We start from the raw sequence: 20,146 nt of genomic DNA, 5'->3' as shown, positions 1-20,146 counted from the left end.
GATCACTGTGAAGATGAAATAAGATCAAGTCTTCAAAGGACTTAAACTACTGTGATTATGATTCTAGGCAATGTCATGTGGTACACAGAGAGCCAAGAAAACCAAAGTTCGAGTCGTGTCTCTGACAAAAGCTGGCTATATGTCCCTAGGAAAGTCATTCAAGTTACTCAGTGTTCTAGGCAACTGTCCCAAGACTCTTAAGTTGCAGAGAAGGTGCTAACCTACACAAGTAGAAGGAGCTTGTTTTCAAGTACTCAGAAGCTGCTATATCAATGACATCACAGGTATAGTCATCATAACGATGTGATTATTATCATTATTGTTATTAATTTGACTAGTTAACCTCTCTAAGGGAATTTACATTTTAATAGACTCTTAGAAAGAAAACTTCAACACAAAGGAATCATTCTCTACAAGTGGCTTTTGGGGACAGCCCTGAGCCTTGCTGGTCAGGGTCGTGGTCCTCTTGGTGGGCATCCGGGTCCCTCACGGAATAGGCTACAGAATGACCTTGTTCTCTTCTGCCCTCTCTTTAGCTAGGGGCATGCCCTGGCTGAGGCTGAGGTCTGCTTGGTTCCACACAGCAGCTCCCTGTGGGTGAGCAATGGTATACCACAAAAACTCCGCTCAAAGGGCAAAATCTGTGGCTTTCCTGGTTGCCATGCTGAAGATGAGGCATCGAGGCAAAAGTCATGGGATAATCCCAGTGAAAGCAAATTGGAAACTGTAAGAAGTGCCAATGTGGTGCAAGGGTTCCAGAAACAAATTAGGAGCAGAAAAAAGACAGAATAAAGTCACAAACTTTGAAGTAGCCATGCTTCTTTGTTTTGAGGCAATTGGGATTAAATTTTTTATTGTTGTTGAGTCATTTTTCAGTCATGTCCAACTCTCCTTGATCTCATTCGGGGTTTTCTTGGCAAAGATTCTGGAGAGGTACACTTTCCTTCTCCAGTACATTTTACAGAGGAGGAAACTGAGGCAAATAGAGGGAAGTGACTTGCCCAGGGTCGCACAGCTAGTAATTATCTGAAGCCAAATTTTTTAACTCTTGAAGATGAGTCTTTCTGAACCTAGGCCCCAAATTCTACCCACTGCCGTGCCGCTTAGCTGCCTAGCAGCCATGCTTCATGAACAAGTCAATGCCCTACCACCCAAATGAAGGCCCAGGTAGCAGACAATATTGACTCTGTTGTCAAAATTCAAAGGAAAAAGGGGCTGGAGTTCACCTAAGTTTATTTCATATATAAAAAGAAATCTTGAGCTGATGAAGAAAAAGAGCTTGTGGTTTTAAAAAGGGGATGGAACAGAATGTGAGCTTTTCTTCTGGTCCTGCCTTTGGGCCAGGTCATTTAGGCTCTCAGGCTCCCAGAAGCCAGCCAGGCCTTGGAGGAGTTGCCGCAAGGACTGCCTCCTTACGGCTCAGAAGCCTAACTTCACCATTAGTCCACGTGGCTTAGGACTCCACTGGGCTCCTGGTGACTCAGTACTGTCAAAAGCTATTACCAGGAAACCAAGCTGAAGGAACATTTGGTCAGCCTGCTAGAGTAGTTTGTGAGAGCGAACGGCATGCTGCTCTCGGCAGGGGTTTGTCCACAGACATCCTGATTCAGAGTAGTCTGGGGCACCCGCGTGGCCCTGCGGAATATCTGCCAGGCACTTTGCTCCGAGTGCGGCATCTACGAGGCCACTAGTGGAAGCTCCGAAGGGGCATATGCAACTCCCTCACCCGTGTCTCACCAAAGACCAAACAGTTACTCACGCGGAGCGCCCTCGGCCATTTCCATGGCGGTGATTCCAAGGGACCACAAGTCGCTCTGGAAAGAGATAAATAAATTCAGCAGGTTGCTTTGGAGACAGCGCCGGCCTTGGCTCCCTCCAGCTGCTCTCCGATTCCAGGTGAGCTGCTTCTCTTCTTGGTCTTCCAGGTCACCATCCACGTGATGGTGCCTCAGAGTGTTGTGAGAAAAGTATCAGAAGGGCCCAGTTTAGTGCTAGAAGGGACCCCCCCCTCCCAGTTCATCTAGGCAGAGGCATCAGAGCTTAGTACTTGGAGCAGAGGAGTCAGCAGTTGGGAATACTCTTTGGGGGAGGACTGATGAGCACTGGCTTTTCATAGTTGGTCACCCCTCCATGAATATAAGCTACTTCCCAAGTCAGCCACAGTTACAGTTTGCATCCGAGGTCGGCCCTTTGGCTCAGAGGACCTGGGGTACTCCCGAGGTGGGCCATGTGCTATCTTAGCTACCGACGTCTACCTTTCTCTAAGGATGTTTAGCAGGAATATAAGAATTCAGTAGGAGGAGGGTCCATTTTGTATGCTGATCCCAAGAGTTGAGTTACTGATAGGAAAGGCCCTAGCTCAGGGTAGATAGTCACCCATAGAGACTAGGGCATTGTTCCTGAGTGCCAATTTTAGGGAAAGGAGCGTGCTTCAGACCTAAGTGTTGGTCCTCAACAGTCACAGTCACTCCTCTTTCACTTCTCTTGTCTGGGCCCAGGTCTCTAACCTTCTGAGCCTCATTTCTGAGGTGCCCCTTTCCTAAGACCCACCTTTCCCCACTACCATCGTTCCTTCTGACTCTTCCCCTTGACCTTTTTCTCAGGGCTGGGCTCTTTGGCCATCCTGTGGGAGGAAATTCAGCCTCTTTGTGGGGATGGCTCGCTCCCTCTCTACCATATCTGCAACTGATCAAGATGGTCCCATACCATACTTTTCATGGGAGGACCTGGGATCATCAGTGATGTAGGGGGAGCTACCTGAGGTTGGATCCCGATCCCAAGGCTGGCCCCACTTTCTAGTGCACTTTTCCAGCCTTGCAGTGCTCCCTTCTCCAGTGGCCTCGGCCACTGGAACAGCAGCAGCGTTCCAGATTTTCTGCCTCTCCACCCCTGTGGCCCTGTGTTCTGAAATCTGAGGTTTTTCCCCAGCCCTCCTCTCCCCCCGATTTCTTCTCAAGTGTCCAGATTCCTAGCTATGGCTCTGATGAAGAATCAAGCAGTCTTTGCTACAGGAAATGGCCCCCCAAATGTCCTCAGACTTCAGAATCATTTCCTCTTTGGAAATGAATGGTGCAAAATAGCAGCCTGCGATGGAATGGCCTCCATACCGAGGCCTTTCTGTCCTAGTAAATACAAGAGTATTAATCTCGATGCCCCTGTGTCCATCATCCCTTTGGGAAGTCCTAGCTAAGGGCAGCCCCAGACAAAGGATGAGGAAGGAAGGGTGGAGAGGAGGGGTTTCCCACATTCCAGGGAGGAAAAAGGCCAGGTAGCCAGATTAGCGAGACAAAGCAAGGTGTGTCTCTCCCCTCTAGATAAGGTACATTATTCACCCAGCTAAAGGCAACTCCTTAAGAGGTGGAATTAAAAGGCAGCTGCTTAAGAGCTGGGAAAAGAAAGAGAAAACTAAGGCTCCAGAAGCCTTTTCAGCAGGGATAAAAATGGCAGGAAGTCATTTGAGTGCTTAAGTTAGGGTCTATTGAGACCACAGGAGGAAAACCATTAAGCCTCTCCTCCCTGATGCTTCTGACATAGAAAAACCTGTTAGGAAGGACTATAAATACCTACTCATTGAAAGGGGTGATTTTTGAAATGGAGGCTGTGGGAAGAGAAATGAGCACACATTGGCTGGAGAAGGTCAGCAGCACTCCTTTCCATTCATTGCCAAGTAGCTACCACCCACCACCAGCCCAAATCAAAGGGGAGTCAGTTGTCCTTCAGCCAACTGGGTGTCCATTTGGGAAGGTGCCTTGATTGGGAGCTGCTGTTTCTGGGACCGCATTTCTTTGTCCTATTCACTCTGGAGGTGGTGAGGATCAGAAAGTAGCGAGAGACACCTCGGGGATCGGCCAGATAGAAAGCCTGCCCAAACCCAAGATTGGCCCAAAGCACCTGGGAGCAGTACTCTCCACATCTCCTTGCTTTCATACATTCACATAGCACAGTGGCATTGGGGAGAACCTTTCCATCTTTGCTCTCAGCCCCTGAAAAGACCACCGCTTACCAATATTCCCATTTCCTAGATCCCACGGTCCCGATCTTATTACTCACTCTGTAATCGTAGGTCGAGTCAGGGTTTTCATCACACGCGATCACCTCTGGCGCCATCCAATATGGCGTCCCAATGAAGGTGTTCCTTCTACCGGCGGTCCGGTCCAGCTGGGCACTCACTCCAAAATCCACTGAAAAATTCCACACATGTACAAAGAGTAAGTCGGTGACAAGATGCTTGATGAGTTATTGCCTTCCCTTGGAAAGCAGATATGAAAGCCACAATGGAGAACAGATTGAAGCTCCAGCATGGGAAAGTTGAACATGGGGCCTGCTCCAGGAACACTGGGAAAGAGGCTTCTGCTGATGTTTACATTGGAAGGAGCCCCAGCAGTACTGTAATAAATCTATGGTTGGCTTGGCTGAACGCTTACCATGAATATTAAAACTAAGCTCCATCAGTACACCCTGAATAGTGTTTGGATTTGCCACTTTCCTGGAAGAAGGACAGGGATTGAAAAGAGCATCTGAAAAAACACAAAACAGGCTGGACTGGGAAGCTTCACCAATAATTTGAGAAAGTCCCATCGTGATGGGGAAGAAAAATGAGTTTCATGGTCAAGTTTAAAGGAAAGTCTTCCACAGCTAGGTTGAAACAGATGTAAATATTTACTGTGATGTCCACATCTTAGTTTTGGCTCTAAAAGTTAATCGTGGGATGCTTTGGAAAGAGTGGCATTAGCAACTGTGGGATACATTCATCTGTGGGATACATTAGAAGGAGCTTGGCATGGTGGTCTCGGACTCGGAGACAACGTCTGGGCTCCTCGGCTCGGAAAAAAAGGCAACCTTTTTCTGAAGGCGGAGGGGAAGGGGGAAAACTTTTGAGAACTTTTTCAGTTTTAGGCATATGAAAGTTGATGAAAAAATGTTCCCATCTGCACTAAGAAGAGAGGGAAGGGACCCAAGAGGAAGCAGGAGGGATTGAGGTTTGTGTTTAGGGAGCTCTTGCCAAGCACAAGGATTATGGGATGTTGGAACATTACCACTGGACATTGTAGAATGTCCTTTTCTAGAAGGTTTCTGAAGTAGGTTAGATCAGGGCTGGACAACCTCCTGAGCAGGATCATTGATTCAGAGCTAGAAGGAAACCTTGAAGGCCACTTAGTCTAATCCCTTCATTTTAAAGTAACCAATCTGAGGGCCAGACGCTAGCCATCCAGGCATCCGTGTTCCTGTTGCCGAACTATCTTCTGTCAATTACTGGTGAGATAGTTTGGTCTGAGAGGCAGACAAGGGATTAGATTGCTCTCTCTATCCCTTGTGCTTTGCTCACTTCTCTGCCCTCTTGGGTATGGGACTTCCTTGGGCAGGTTCCACTTTCCTCATCTGTAATCCAATCACCGCCAGTGACATAAAGGCACGATAGTGCTGACAGTCACAGAAAAGCATATGAAAAAGTCTGAGACAGACTTATTTTCTGTCAGCAATTTTGCTTTGCCAGAAATGACAAAGATGAAGAAGGAAATGGTGCTGTTATCAATTTTTGCTAAGCTTTAGGAATCATCAGGAAAATCTTTGATTCCTACTAGACGGTAGTCATCTTTATGGAGTTTAACAGTTAAGGCCCAACTTCGCGAAGTCGGTCCTGAAAGAGTGGAGGGGGATGATAAAAAGGCCACGCTCAGGGGCTAAATGGCAATAATTGACTACCGAACAATTGTTCGGTGTCCAGAACAAGCAGCCACTCCCCCCTCCACAAGAGCCAAACAATGGACCAGGTCTCTAAAAAGAAGCAGCCAGTCTCACCTGCTGACCTGTTGACCTGTTCTGAGCTGCTATTAAATTGACACTCCAAACCTGACTCTTATTCTGAATTTGGACCCCAGCTTTGTGATGAATGCTTACTCTCTCATTTCTGGGTCCTGCCCTAGACTTTGCTCATAGGAACATAGTCTCTTAGAGTAGAGTTCAGTTTCCCAGTTCCATGTAAGAAATCTTAGGGACCATAGAGACCATCTAATTCAATCTATACATCCTACTCATTTATTTCGTTATGGAAACTGAAGTCCAGCTTGGTGACATGACACAGGGTAGAACACATAACGGGTCATGTGGAGATTTGAACTTGCATCTGCTGACTCCTGTCACTCTTATTACTTCATGTTAGGGAGGTTCTACTTGTTTTTTTTTTTTTAAACCAATTCACCCAGCATGTCAGAAGCCCTTTTAGATACCCTAGTTCTTGGTTGTATTCCTGTTGTTTGAGGTTGCCAGAAATCCCTGGATAAATGGGATCTTACTATATGCTCAAAATACAGGGCTGTGCCCTTTGGTTTGATATGGGAGAGCATGGGAGCTGGTGGAATCTGGGTAACCTTCACAAATTTCCACACTGAATTTCCAAAGACTGTGGCTTTCAGGAGATAACACATTTGCCTGGAATTACTTTTGAACCTGATACACATTTAGAGTCATTTATTTAAAAGGCAAACATATAGAACCTTCTGCTTCCTCAGTGAGAACTCCATGGAGCATGTGCTCACAAGAGAGCATAAAATGCAGCTCTGCTGCTAATTGGACACTTTTTTAGCTGCAGCCGAAAATCAAGACTGTGTGTGACGGAAACCCATAGGGAGAGGCCCTGGAGTGATAGGATCTGAGATCAGTAGCTGTTCTAATGTTTGTCTGTAGGCCATTAGCTGGCATTAAATAAAGCTGCCTAAAACTTAAGGCCCCTTAAGTCCTCCCACCCTGACTCCCGCCTTCTGAATATGTAGTGAGGAAAGCAGAGAAGGGTCCTCACTAACACTTGCTAGCTCTGTGTCTTCAGGCAGATCACTGCCCTTCTCGGAACTGCATTTTCTACTTAGTACTCTTTCGGTGGTGATGGCAATATTTTTGCAACCTACTCATCCCCTAGAGAGGCCCATGAGGCTCAAATGAGGCAAGATTGGTAAAAGCCCCAGATAAATGTGAATCACTGGTGTTAGGGTTACTGCTTTAAGTCTCATAACATTTTCTGCCCAAACATGACAACAATGGCACGTGGCTAGCGGATACTAGTGAAAAACACCACCAATCAAATGGTGATGTGACTGAGAAACATGGTACGATCCAGGAGGAAAACACTGTGCCTCAAGCCCCAGGGACCGGGTTCAAATTCTTCTCCCTAGGATACCTATTACCTCCATGACTGTGGGCAAATCACAACTTCCTCAGTTTCCTCAATTTCTTCTCTAAAATGAGACTAGAGGGTCTCTTAGGTCCTTTCCAGCTCTCTGAAGGCAGGTACATAGAAGGCACTTAAGGTATATTTGTTGATTAATTGATCGTCTACATCAAAGCTTATTAAATTGTGGGTCACATAACAATATTGGGGTCATGAAATTATGATTTATTATCAGCAAATGTTTGATCTGTATACCTATTTTATGTAATTATATACGTAGGGTCATGCAAAAATTTCTTGGGCCAAATGGGATCTCAAATGGAAAAAGTTTAAGCAGGTCTGGTCTAGATAACATCAAACAATTTGTTGATTTAGTCTCAGTAGGGGGAAAAAATCCCTTTATGGTGACAAAGCCCTCTCACTTGACTCCTCTCACTAAGTCATTATTTAGCCAAATCTCTCCATTTTAGAGATGAAGAAACTGATGATCAGATGGACTTACAAGATGATGCAGTAAACTGGTCTCTACCAACTCTAATGAGATGAAGATAAAGATGAACCCAGGTCATCAGACTCAAAGGACAGATCTTTTTTCCCTCTACTATGCGGCCCATGCTATAGATGGCTAAGATCCAGATGAGAAAGGGCTCTTTCCCTCCATAACGCTTCCTCAGTTACACAGGGATGGTAGCACAAATGCAAAAAGCAAGTGTCTTCTACATTCAGTTGTTCTATGCATGGGTTTAATGTCTGCCTCCCCCAACTGCTGCAAGAAGACTTACCCAGTTTTACTTCAGCGTTTTCAGTCAGGAGGACATTTTGTCCTTTGATGTCCCGATGAATGACATGGTGCATATGAAGATGGGAAAGGCCCTGCAGGAGAATCACATCATTATCACCATTCCTTCCTGTATGAACGTAGGGCCCTCTATGGGCTCTTGCACAGCAGGGGCTCAGTCGACGTCAGCTGAACTAACTTGAACTGAGCTGACCATCTGACTTGGGCAACTAACCCTAACTCCTGATACAAAGTTGGAAGTTTTGGGAAAAGCTTAGATTTTTCAGAATGAATTCTTTAGGTGACAACTTCTCAGAAATGCTTCGATGGACTTTTGACAAAGGAAACCAAGGAAAACACCCAGAAAAAGCAAAGAAAATTTGCCTCCATGGACTATGGTGCCTCTCTCCTCCCTAAAAGGGAACAAGTTGGCTGGCTTCATTGGCCGTCCAGATATCCCATGGTTTTACCTCATTTGAGCCCAGTTACTAATATTTCTTGGTCAGTTTTTGAAGACTGAGAAATTAGGGAAATATGGAGATTCGTTTTAGAATGGCTTGAATTTGAATTGGCTTAGTGGAATGGCTCTCTCCTCCCCACACTGAAGCCGTTCTACCAAGCTCCGCCAAACTCCAGGGGGGGCACTATGAGAGATGATGACGGCTCTCTCCAGACTTCAGGGCTAATTCCTATTCTTGATTTTTGGGTGCTCCCATTTGCCTAGGGCACAGATTGAGTCAACCAGGGCTTTGGGTTTAACCCAGTCCCTGTCAGGTACTGCACTCAAAATAGAATGGAGTACAGCTGCTTTGTCCAACTATTTTTTCAGATGAAGAAAAAGGGAGTGGGATCACTAGCTGTCTATCTGCAAAGAGGTAGTGGGACAGTTGCAGACTTTTCTGAAAAACACCAGGAAGAAGAGGCCACCCTACTCCATTTCCAGGATTGGCTGTTAAAGTTCACATTCCATCTTAGCACGCCCATGGTGATTTTACAGACTGGGATCATGTCCCCTTCGGCTTTTTAACCCCCTCATTCCTCCCTTCCTTCAAGTTCCAGTTCACAATCTTTTAGTGTTTCCTGTAGCTCTCCTACCAGGCTCCCTCCCAGCATCCTCTACTCCCACTACCCTCCCTCCTTCATTGAATATTTGCCTTTTTAAAACCTCTACCCAGGCTCCTTTAATAACCAGAGGGAATAACTGCACAGAGACTCACCCGAAGGACCTCACGGCAGATGTAAGAAATCCAGTCTTCTTTAAAGGAGTTACCTTTGGTCTTCTTCACTAAATCAGTCACTGAGCCTGCTCCACAGTACTCCATCACCAGCTGTTGGGAGGGAAGAACAAAGTAATATCAGAAGCCACAAACGCTTCCCTCAACATCACTGGAAGACATTTCATTCAGGTAACGATAGTCTGCTGAACACAGAGAAACAAAGTCAAAGACATTGACCTTTCCTTAGGACCTCCAGTACAGGCCTGAGTGTCCAAAAAGAAAGATGCTCCTAGTTCCCAGAATCGGAAAAACCTTTTAATTGTGTTTAAGCAAATCCTACCTTAGGTGTTTATTAGCTGTGTGAACCTAAGTAAGTCATTTAACCTCTGTTAGCTGCAGTTTCCTCATTTGTAAAAAAGGCATAATAATAGTACCTATCTCCCAGGGTTATGAAGATCAAATGGGATAATAATAGTGCATGGCCTATGATAAGCCCCACATCAAATTTTTAGTATATTATTATTTATTATTATTATTATTAACTAGAGGGTTTTTATTTGTCCATCCTCCACCTCCCCGGAAGAATTAGGAGAAAAGAGTGAAAACTGATTTGATGTAAGAAAAAATGCCATAAAACCACTGGGGCTACCCCAAACTAGGATATAAAAATGATCGTTACTTTTAGATAGTGACCGGAAATTTGCAAAAGCCTGGCCTTACCACACAGTTGCTTCTAGCAAAACAAGACTAATCCCTCAACCACCAGACCTCCCACCTAGTGAAGGCAAAGAGTAATCTTATCTCCCTTAATCAAATGTGATAATGTGTGTAAAGCACTTTGTCAATCCTTAAAGCCCAATTTAAATGAAGGCTAATTATAGTCATTAAGTCTTCCCTTCTCCAGGCTATAAACATCCCTTGTTCCTTCAATCCCACCTCCTACAGCACTAACTTCACCATGCAGAATGCTCTTCCCTTGATATAGTCCTCTCTAAAATTCGGTGCCCAGAATACAACAGTTCTAACTAGGGCAGAGTATAGTGGCCCAGTCAGCTCCTTAGACCTAGATGCCCTTTATCTTATTTAAAGCTGCCTAAGATCACAATTTTTAAGTGTGTATTGGGGCAAATAAATCTTTGACTACTATAATATATCCCATAATGTCTGTCATGTACTTCTAGGTTGGCACAGTAGATAGAGGGCTGAGCCTGGCATCAAGAAAACCTGAATTTGAATACATAGATGTGTAATCCCGGGCAAGTCACTTCACCTCTGCTTCAATTTCCTCATTTGGGAGAGGAGATAATAATAGCACCTCCCTCCCTCCCAGACTTGTTATAAGGATCAGATGAGATAATATTTGTAAAGTTATTACTTAACACAGTACCTGGCACACAGTAGGCAATTAACAAATGTTTGGTGTTTGATTTAGGACATAAAATGGCAAATGGGATCTTTTCTTTTTAGTGGACAAATTGCTATTGGTTATTAGGAACTTATCCAGAGAAAGGTGCAAATTCTTTGGACCAAAATCTCTATTATCCTCCTCTCTAAAGCAGTTGACCTATTTAAAAGATAAAACCTCAGTAGCAAACCATCAGTTTTCTATTTACTATGTAATTTCACTCATAAATTACATTCCTAAACTAATTGTGATAATACCCAACTCAGTCTAAATAAATTAAGTTTATTTATTTACTTAGTACTTTTATTCATATGTAACCATTGTTTTCTCTAGGTTCTAGAGAAAGGAGAATTTTCTGTTCTTATCCTTGCCATCTTATTCAGCCATCACTAGCCAAGGAACTAGAAAATGGAAACATTACTAATATCCATTAAAAATAGGAACTTTGGGGGGCCTTCCCAAGATATTTAGGCATAGCCACCCAAATTCCTTGCCAGATGAATTGGGATTATAGTCCTCTTCATTGTCCAGATAACTAGTAGAAAATGATTTTTGGTGCCGCCACCAAATATGTGGTGCTACAAACCCAGCCATTTTAGAAGTTGCCACTTTACCTGCCTCCTTCCCTATGAGCTGACTGGAGATCTTAAGCTTCTGTACTTCCCTATTCCAAACATATGTTTAAATAAAATCTCCTCTCACCTCCTGTCCTCCAGATAATGAGTATAAAGAATATTCTTCAATCAACTTAATTAGGAGACGTAAATTCTGTGGTGTGAACTGTTTTTTAACTGGTGGTTAGTTTATTAAGAAATTATCAATTTTGAGGGTGATTGTAACTAAATGTAGAAAAGAATGAGGCTAGGGGAAATCTAATTTCCCCTTTTCAATTGTTTTCTGTGGACCTTCCAAAATAACTCCTGTATAAAAACAGAGTAGGGCACTATTTCAACCTGACACACTACTGATTCATCCTATTACATTATTTAAGTTACTAATTGTGTCAACTAACTTCTTTGTTGATTCTTTGTGGTTTTCTAAGTCATTTATCATGTTATTTGTAAATAGGTAGTTTTGGCTCCTCTGTTGATATTTATGCTTTTATTTATTTTTTCTTTTCTTACTACTATCACCAGCATTTTGGAAATATGTCTAATAAGCATTAGCTAGTATGGAGCTAGAGAAAGACCTAGAAAAGATGAATTAAAAGGATAAGAAGTTTTGCAGCAGAACAAGATGAGAGGGAAGAGGAAGGATAATGGAGAGGTCATTATTTTGCATGTTCTAGAAATACTAGTGATACAAGTAAGGCAAGAAAAAGAAGGACTTTAAAGGCGAAGAGAACAACAAAGAGAAGACTAAATAGTTCTATTTTCAGATGATATGATCAATCATCTAGTAAACCTCAGAGAATCCTCAAGGGAACTAAGTGAAATAATTAATAGCAATTAACAACAAGTGAAGTAGTGGGATGTAAAATGAACTCCTATCCCCTGATCATTAGCATTTCTTCACTAAAATAACTACAAAATGTATAAACTATCTGGGAGTCAGTCTGCCAAGGCATATTCAAGCCATATAATATAACTATACTAACTCTTTAAAAAATCAAGAATGACATCAAAAATTGGAGGGATAGTTTTCACTCAGGGTTGAGTCATCTCAATATAGTAAAAATTATGATACTGCACTAAATGAATCTACAAATTTACTGCCAAATCAATCAAACCACAAAGTTTGCTTGATACCAAGTAACGAATAACCAAAGTATGCCCTATTAAGAGCATACTTTATAGAGCTAGACAAAGTAATTATAAACTATAAAGCAGTAATCATAAAAAGTAGTACTGGCTAAAAAAAAGTATATGAATTAATCAGTAGAACAGATAAAGACTTATTTTATCTTTTATCATTTCTACTTTCTCTTGTTTAGTTATAAAGTCTCCCTCTAACCATATGTATAAAAAGGATCTGATCTTGCACTAGAAACAATGGAACTCACTAACTTAAACCCACTTGGGGGAATAACTCCATATTAGACAAAAACTGATGGGAATGCTGGAAAGTCATCTGAAAGAAATGAAGTTACAATCAACATTTTATTTTACATAACATTACCATATGTTCAAAATAGCTATGTAGTCTGAATTATAAAAGGTCACACTATTTTAAAAAATAGAAGAAAACAAGATCAGATACTTTTTATACATATGGTTAGAGGGAGACTTTATAACTAAACAAGAGAAAGTAGAAATGATAAAAGATAAAATAAACAATTATTATTTTAGGAACTATTTATCATCTTGCATGTGCTCAAAGATATGAATAAATAGTTCCTAAAATAATCATTGCAATTGCTAATGACCATATGAAAGATTTTTTAAAATCTTTAGTAATAAGAGTAATGCTAATCAAACCAATTCTGAAGTTTTATTTACCTCATATGTAGACAACTGGCAAAAGTGACAAAAGATAGAAATAATGTTGAAGGAACCATAAAAAGATAAACACAATGTTGGTAGAGCTGTCAGTCCAGTTATTCTGAAAAGCAATTTGGAATTATGCTAAAAATGTGACTAAGACGCATATAACTTTTGACCCAAAGATCCCACTGCTAATCATAAACCTCAAAGGAGATTAATGATGGAAAAATGTCCCCTATAACAAAATGTTCATAACACATTTTTTGTGTTAGGAAAAAAAATCTAGGAAGAGAAACGCTATAAAAATATCACTTGCAGACTAAGTGTTAATTTGCAGTGACAAAGGAACTTTCCTCATCAGGGGTTCCCTATGATAATGAAATCATATGTTTAGTTGTTTTTTTCCCCCTGAGGTAATTGGAGTTAAGTGACTTGCCCCAGGTTGCACAGCTAGGAAATGTTAAGTGTCTGAGGTCACATTTGAATTCAGGTCCTTTTGAGTTCAGGGCTGGTGTTCTATCCACTGAGACACTTAGCTGCCCCCATATGTCTAGTTTTTAAAAAGAACTAAAAAAAATCCATTTACTGGGTAATAGTTAAATAAATTATGGTTAAAAAGTAATATAATATCCATGTGCCATAAAAATATGAAAAATTCAGAAAAACAAAGAAAAATTTTATGAACTGATGCAAAATAGGGGAAAATCACACAACAGTTATAAAACTTTAAAAGAACAAAATACCAAAATTGAAAGGTGCAAAATTACAATGCTCAAATTTGGTTCCAAAAAGAAATTGAAAAAAAAAATGCACCTTTCCCTTCACTTTCTTTTTTAATCTTTGTGGCAAGAGACTTGCTAAGAAGGGAAAGGGATATATTTACAAATAAAAGCCACATAAAGACATCAATAAAAGTAAGATAAAATATTTTAAATGCCTACAGTTTATGAGCTGCTATTCAAAACATGCAAAAGGTATGGCTTTTATTAGGCATGGCCTGTAATAGCTGCCTACTTTTAAAGTTTTTCATAAAAGTCTAGATGGCACAGTGGACAGAGTACATAGTTTGATACATAGTAGGTATTTAATAAATTAAATAAATAAATAATAAAAGCTTGTTTCCTTCTGTCCTTCCTTCTGTTCTTGAAACATGGACAGTCTAGTTGAGAGATGAAACTAATACACATGAGACCTTTAAAGGACAATTAAGCTAGAAATCATGTAGTTGTAACTCTGAGTAGACCAAGAATTCAGAGAAGGAGGAAGCTGTGTGAGTAAGAGGAGTAAGACACGGAATTTGAACAGCTGAGCCTTGAAGGATGGGTAAAATTCAGATAATTTGAGAGAAAAATGAGAAAATCATTCAAGATGGAAAGGGTATAAGCAAATGTAGAGAGACAAGAATGAATATGACAAAAATGAAATACAGTGAGGAGAACAGTTTGACTGGAATTGAAGGAATATGGTGGGCAGTACTGGAAGATAAACATGTATAGTGAAGGTGAGCCAGATTAAGAGTGATAAGTGAAAACCAGGCTAAGGAATCTCAAATTCCACCTTAGAGCTGTATACTTAAGGTATTTGTTTGTTTGTTTGTTTGTTTTTTCTTTGTCTGACTTTATGATAGAGGAAAAAGGGGCCTTCAACTGCTTGGTTATTTTTCCCAAGAGATTAGCAAACTCACTCTGGGAAAAAAAATCAATTGCATTCCTGCAGGGCGAGTCCTTCCAAATGGGACTGCTGCCAAAGTGGGTCCATTTTAGGCCTTAAAACTCTTGATAGTGTCTCATTCAGATTTTATTTTCTTAATAAACTCAATTTCTCAGGAAATCTATTTTTGCTACCACTGAATTGACTGCATGGCTGGCTAGTTTTTCATCCTCAGGCACTAAATTCCCTAACTAGTGCCCTGACCGATGTGAAGGAGAATAGAGTTATATTAGTCAACCTTTATTTTAATAGCAGATGTTATTTCAGATAAAGAGAAAAGCATATATTTATGCTTAATTGCTCATGCCATTTAAATACTTTGTCAATGAAAAACCTTAGACTTTTCAGAATATAGCCAACCCTTGATTATTTATGCTAATGAAGGAGAACAGATACATGGATAAGCCACAAACAATGGCTAATCAAAAACTCATTCCTATTTAATTTTGGAATATTAAACGAATGTTTTCCAGCACATTTACTCTCCTAATAATAGTTTACGTCAATTTTCAATGAACCTATGAGCACATGAAAGTGGATATCTATCATCTATCAGTCTATCGGTCTAGCTCACAACTCACCCAACTCTTTCTAACCTTTGGGACTCTTGTCCATATCCATCCAAAAGTACTCTACAAAGGATCTAGCCAACATACTGGAGCCTTTACTCTAGCTCTTTTTAGATTTTGTGGGTAATGGTGGAGTTTATGAGCCATCTATTTGTTTGCTCACTCTCTGGTCTAATGATGACCCATTATATCTTATGTATAGGTCACTATCAACCAACCAGCAAGCTTTTATTAAATATTTAATACATGTTAAGCATGCTAGGAACTAGAGATAAAAAGAAAGGCAAAAGTATACTGCACAGTCTGCTTGTTCCCGTCATATATTTCTCCATCACCCGTTGCAACCTGGGATGAAGCATTCCAAGATTTGAATCCATACAGAAGCACTGGGAGAACATCTGGGCTGAAAGGATGGATCTTTGTGTTGGGAAGCTGCTTGGAATCAATGAAAAGCGCTGGACAATTGGGGAACTAGGTGGCACAGTGAATAGAGCATCAGTCCTGAAGTAATGAGGACCTGAGTTCAAATCTGACCTCAGACACTTAACACTTCCTGGGTGTGTGACCCTGGGCAAGTCACTTAACCCCAACTGCCTCAGGAAAAGAAAAAAGCCCTGAACAATTTCCCATATGCAATTGAGTTTGCTCTCTTTTTTCTATTCAGTTCTGGACCCAACTCATTGTCTTTCTGCATACACTGTCCCAGATATAGGTATTAATGAACTAAATCAATGGACTGGTCAGCCAATGCAAGAATGTCCTAGTGGGGACAATAGGCACCATTCACCCTTTTAGTTTCTGTTGGACTAATGCATTCAGAATAGATCATCCTGGGGTTTGCTGGAGTCAGCATACACAAAGAGGAACATCTGAAGGACCTCCCCAAGACTGACACAGAATCATTCTTTCGTTTGCACCCTGCACAAGCCATCTTCCATGACACAGCAGCACCTTTGCCTCACTTGACATGAATACTCACAGGGCCACTGAATCCATTCATCTCTGTGACTGCATTTATCAAAGAATCTCGGCTGACCTTAGGACATGCTTGTGAAGCTCCTTGTTGGAAGAGAACCTTTAAGTTGCATTTTTTTTTTTCTCTACTGAATCAAACACGCTTGCTTTTTTTTTTTTTTGGTAATAAACCACCAACAAATATATCTCACATTTTTCTCACTTTACAGTCAGTGGTGCAACTGCTATAATCATTTATCAAAGCCCCTATGTTCTCTTCTCGTATTATTTTCATATTTGCTAAGCATAAGGATTATTCCCATAAAGAGGAATGAATAAACAAAAAAGCATAATTGCTATGTTCAGAGCGGTGAAAAAGTAGACATGGTGGGAAGTTAGTGATGTTCTCTTGGTTGTTTCTGGGCAAATGTATTAAAGATGGTGGGGCATCCACCATGGATTTCTCCACTTGTATTTCATACAGGCTAGTCCTTTCCAATTGCATTTTCTCAACTGCCATTCCTACATATGGCACAGTGAAATTATCAAGGTCCAAAGGTAGTTGTGGCTCCCCTGCCACTGACCATGATGAAGATGATGACAAAGTTTTTTCTTTTCCATTTTATGTCTGTTAGTTGTCCTCTTCTAAGCTTTTCATCTTGTACGTTTCTCCACCCCGAGCCATAGTTTCCAACACTTTTTTTTTTTTTAACGATCCTGACTTGCCCTCAACTTTGCATAGAAGTCAGTAATTATCAAGGACTATACTGACCTGATTCTTGTGGAGTTCTTCATAGAATTTCTTTACTTCTCCTTTGGCAACGAATAGTATACACTTTAACTATTCTCAGGGTATTCTTACCTTTCAGCTCACATTGAAATCAACCACCTCAAATCCTTCGTTCACACTAATAATAAAAGAAGCAATTTTGGTCCAAATGAATACTTCCTGAGGGCAGACCATACTATGTCCTCAATTTTCTGAGTGTCATGTGCAGATCAAAATTTAACATTCTATGAAGATAAGCACTGTGGTGGCTCCAAGCTATCCCCAACCATGATAACGTAGAGAATGGGTGGCTCAATTTAAATAGTGCCCAACGATCAGAATCTAGGGGCAGGAACTAATCTCCAAATTGGCTAATAAGGAGTTCATACCAACTTAAGGAAATCGTAGAAGAGTCTCTAACTGCCCTTGAGGAGTTCAGGTCACCTGGGCCAGATGGTATTTAAAGAAGATGCCATTAGTGGATTACTTATCAGTAATATTTTAAAAATCAGGAAGAAAGGGAAAGGTACCATAATATTAGAGAAGGACAAATGTTTTGATTTTCGAAAAGAAGAAGATAGTATGGTCTGCAAATTATAAATCAGTGATCCTGACTCAGTTTCTAGGGAAAATCTTAGATTAGATCATTAAAAAGGTAATTAAGGAACAACTGAAAAAGGAAGGGGGTGATTACAAAGAGTCATCAGGGCTCTATCAAGGATAACTCATGACAGAATAAATTTGTTTCTTCTTGGGTTACAAAGCTGGAAGATCAGAAGAATGCTACAGAGTTAGTTTATCCAACTTTTAAAGCGAAACATCTCTTAATATTCTTGTGGATAAAAACGGAGAGCTGTGGATTGAACAGCAAGATAGTAATAAATTGGATTAAGGAATGGTTGCATGCTTAGGCTCAAAGAGTAGTTGTTAATAGTTTTGTGTCAGCTTGGAAGGAAAGGCTTCAGTGTAGGGAATCTATGCTTGATCTTTGGCTGTTTAAGTTTCTTATCAATGACTTGCCAAAAGGAATAGATGAATCAGATTTGGAGCTGACACAGAACTGGGAAGGATAGATAATATACTATGTCAAAATTTCTTAAACTGTGTGGGTCATGACCCCATATAGGGTCATGTGAGGGAGCCATGAAAAATTTGGCAGCAGTAAAAAAAAATATTAATTCCAAATCAAAAACATAATGAATCTGCAGTGTTTCTGGAAGCGCTTGCCAGTGTTGCATCAAGTAACTTTACTGCAGCCTTGGTTCTGAATATACAACATCAGCACTTTGCATCGTGTATGCACGGATGCCGTCAGAAACACCTCAGCTTAGATTCGAGATTGGGTTTCTTGGGCAAAAAAGGGGGGTGAGTGGAAAAAGTTTAAGAATCCCTGTCCTGGGTGACAAAGTCAAAACCAAAAAGGATCTTTGCAGGCTCAAATTTAACAAGGTAAAATTCAATAAATATATGACTAGCACTTTCTCTGAAAAAGATCTGGGTTTTGTTGTTGTTTTGTTTTTTTTTTAAGCAAACCACAAACTCAAGAGGATTCACCGATGTGAAAATCAAGAAATCAAGAAAGTTCATGTGATCTTTGCCTGTATTATGAGTGACCTTAGCTTCTGGGAATGGAGAGGTGATCATCCAGCTATCAGATCCCATCTGTAGGCTTCAGCATTGGGCAGGACAGATTAAGAACCAGAATAATAAGCTTGAGAATGTTCAGGGGAGAATAACTAGAATGTGACAATCAGTTGAAGGAACTGGATGGAGGTTTAGCCTGGAGAAGACTCAGGAGAGACATGATAGTGGTCTTCAAGTACCTGAAGGTCTACCATATGGGGAAAAAAAGTTTAGATTTGTTTAAATCCAGAGAACAGGGCCAGAAGAAATAGATAAGAATAATGAAGAGGCCAATTTTAGCTTGGTTCCTAACATTTATATCTGCCCTTGGGGAGGTAGGTAGGTTACCATTTTGGGGAGGTCTTCAAGAAGAGGTTGGATGACTACTTTCCAGGAATGCTACGATTTATAGACTTACAGAATTGTGCTGGTAGCGACACTGGAGGATGTTTAGTGAACATCATTCTTTCCAGGGTGACGAACCTGAGACCCAGGGAGTGATTAAGGTCACATAGGCAGGAAGAGGCAGAGTTGAGGTTTGAACCTATGTTCTCTGACACCAAAATCAGGGCTCTTTTCACTGAACCTAAATGGCCTCAGACTCTTTTTTTATGTATAAGTAATGAGGATTCTTTTAGGAATATATGTTGGTGATATATGAAGGTAATGGAATATTAGTGTTCTATAAAAATGACGAACAAGCTGCTTTTAGAAAGATCTGGAAAGATTTACACGAACTGATGCTGAGAGAAACAAGCAGAATCAAGAATACATGGTACACAATAACAACAAGATTGTGTGATGGTCAACTATGAAAGACTTGGTTCTTCTCAGTGGTTCAGTGATCCAAAGCAATTCTAATAAATGTTGGATAGAAAATACCATCTGCATCCAGAAAATGAACTGTGGAGATTGAATGGAAATCAACACATGCTATGTTCATTTCTTTTTTTATGGTTTTGTTTTCTCTTGTGGTTTTTTCCCCTTTAATCCTGATTTTTCTCTCTCAACATGATTCGTAAAGAAATGTGTATTAAAAAGTTAATGTACATGTATAACCAGAAAAAAGAAATTAAAATGTTTTTTAATAAAGGAATATATATATATATGTGTGTGTGTGTGTGTGTGTGTGTGTGTGTGTGTATGTATATATATGTATGTATGTATGTATGTATATATATATATATATTGAACTAGATGGCTGTTGGCATTCCTTCTAGTGCTAAGATTTTTGTCATCATGAGAAAGAGGACACATGAACTTAAATATATAATCAATAATCTGGCTACATTACCTGATCATTAGGTGTCAAAGTTCTGAACCTCTTCTAGTTATTCTGTTTTACATGTCACTGGATTATTGGCAAGAAAGTGTGGACTATTCTATGTAAGCTATCACCTCTATAAATAATTGATTTACTTGGTGCTACTAAGAATATACTACCCAATATAGAATAACATGATTTTTTAGCCTTAGAAGAGTTTAAGATTCTGGGGAGAGAGGAAGTCTCTCAGACAATCAGTGAATCAGCCAACA

At 40.5% G+C, this 20,146-nt stretch overlaps 1 protein-coding gene across 1 annotated transcript in view; it reads right to left on the bottom strand.

Moving 5' to 3' along the window:
* The window catches only part of LOC127543146 (mitogen-activated protein kinase kinase kinase kinase 4-like), a 216,880-nt gene that overhangs the window by 87,185 nt on the left and 109,549 nt on the right, over positions 1-20,146 (bottom strand). The window contains exons 5-8 of the mRNA XM_051969166.1: positions 9,158-9,268; positions 7,945-8,035; positions 4,051-4,181; positions 1,760-1,814 (exon numbers count right to left, since the gene is read on the bottom strand). Coding sequence (XP_051825126.1) covers positions 1,760-1,814; positions 4,051-4,181; positions 7,945-8,035; positions 9,158-9,268 — 388 coding nt within the window. The remainder of the gene's footprint in view (positions 1-1,759; positions 1,815-4,050; positions 4,182-7,944; positions 8,036-9,157; positions 9,269-20,146) is intronic.

The sequence above is a fragment of the Antechinus flavipes genome, chromosome X (genome assembly GCF_016432865.1).
Source record: "Antechinus flavipes isolate AdamAnt ecotype Samford, QLD, Australia chromosome X, AdamAnt_v2, whole genome shotgun sequence".
NCBI classification, from domain to species: domain Eukaryota; kingdom Metazoa; phylum Chordata; class Mammalia; order Dasyuromorphia; family Dasyuridae; genus Antechinus; species Antechinus flavipes.
Note: the sequence above shows the minus strand (reverse complement) of the source record. Positions and strands in the feature narration are given on the sequence as shown.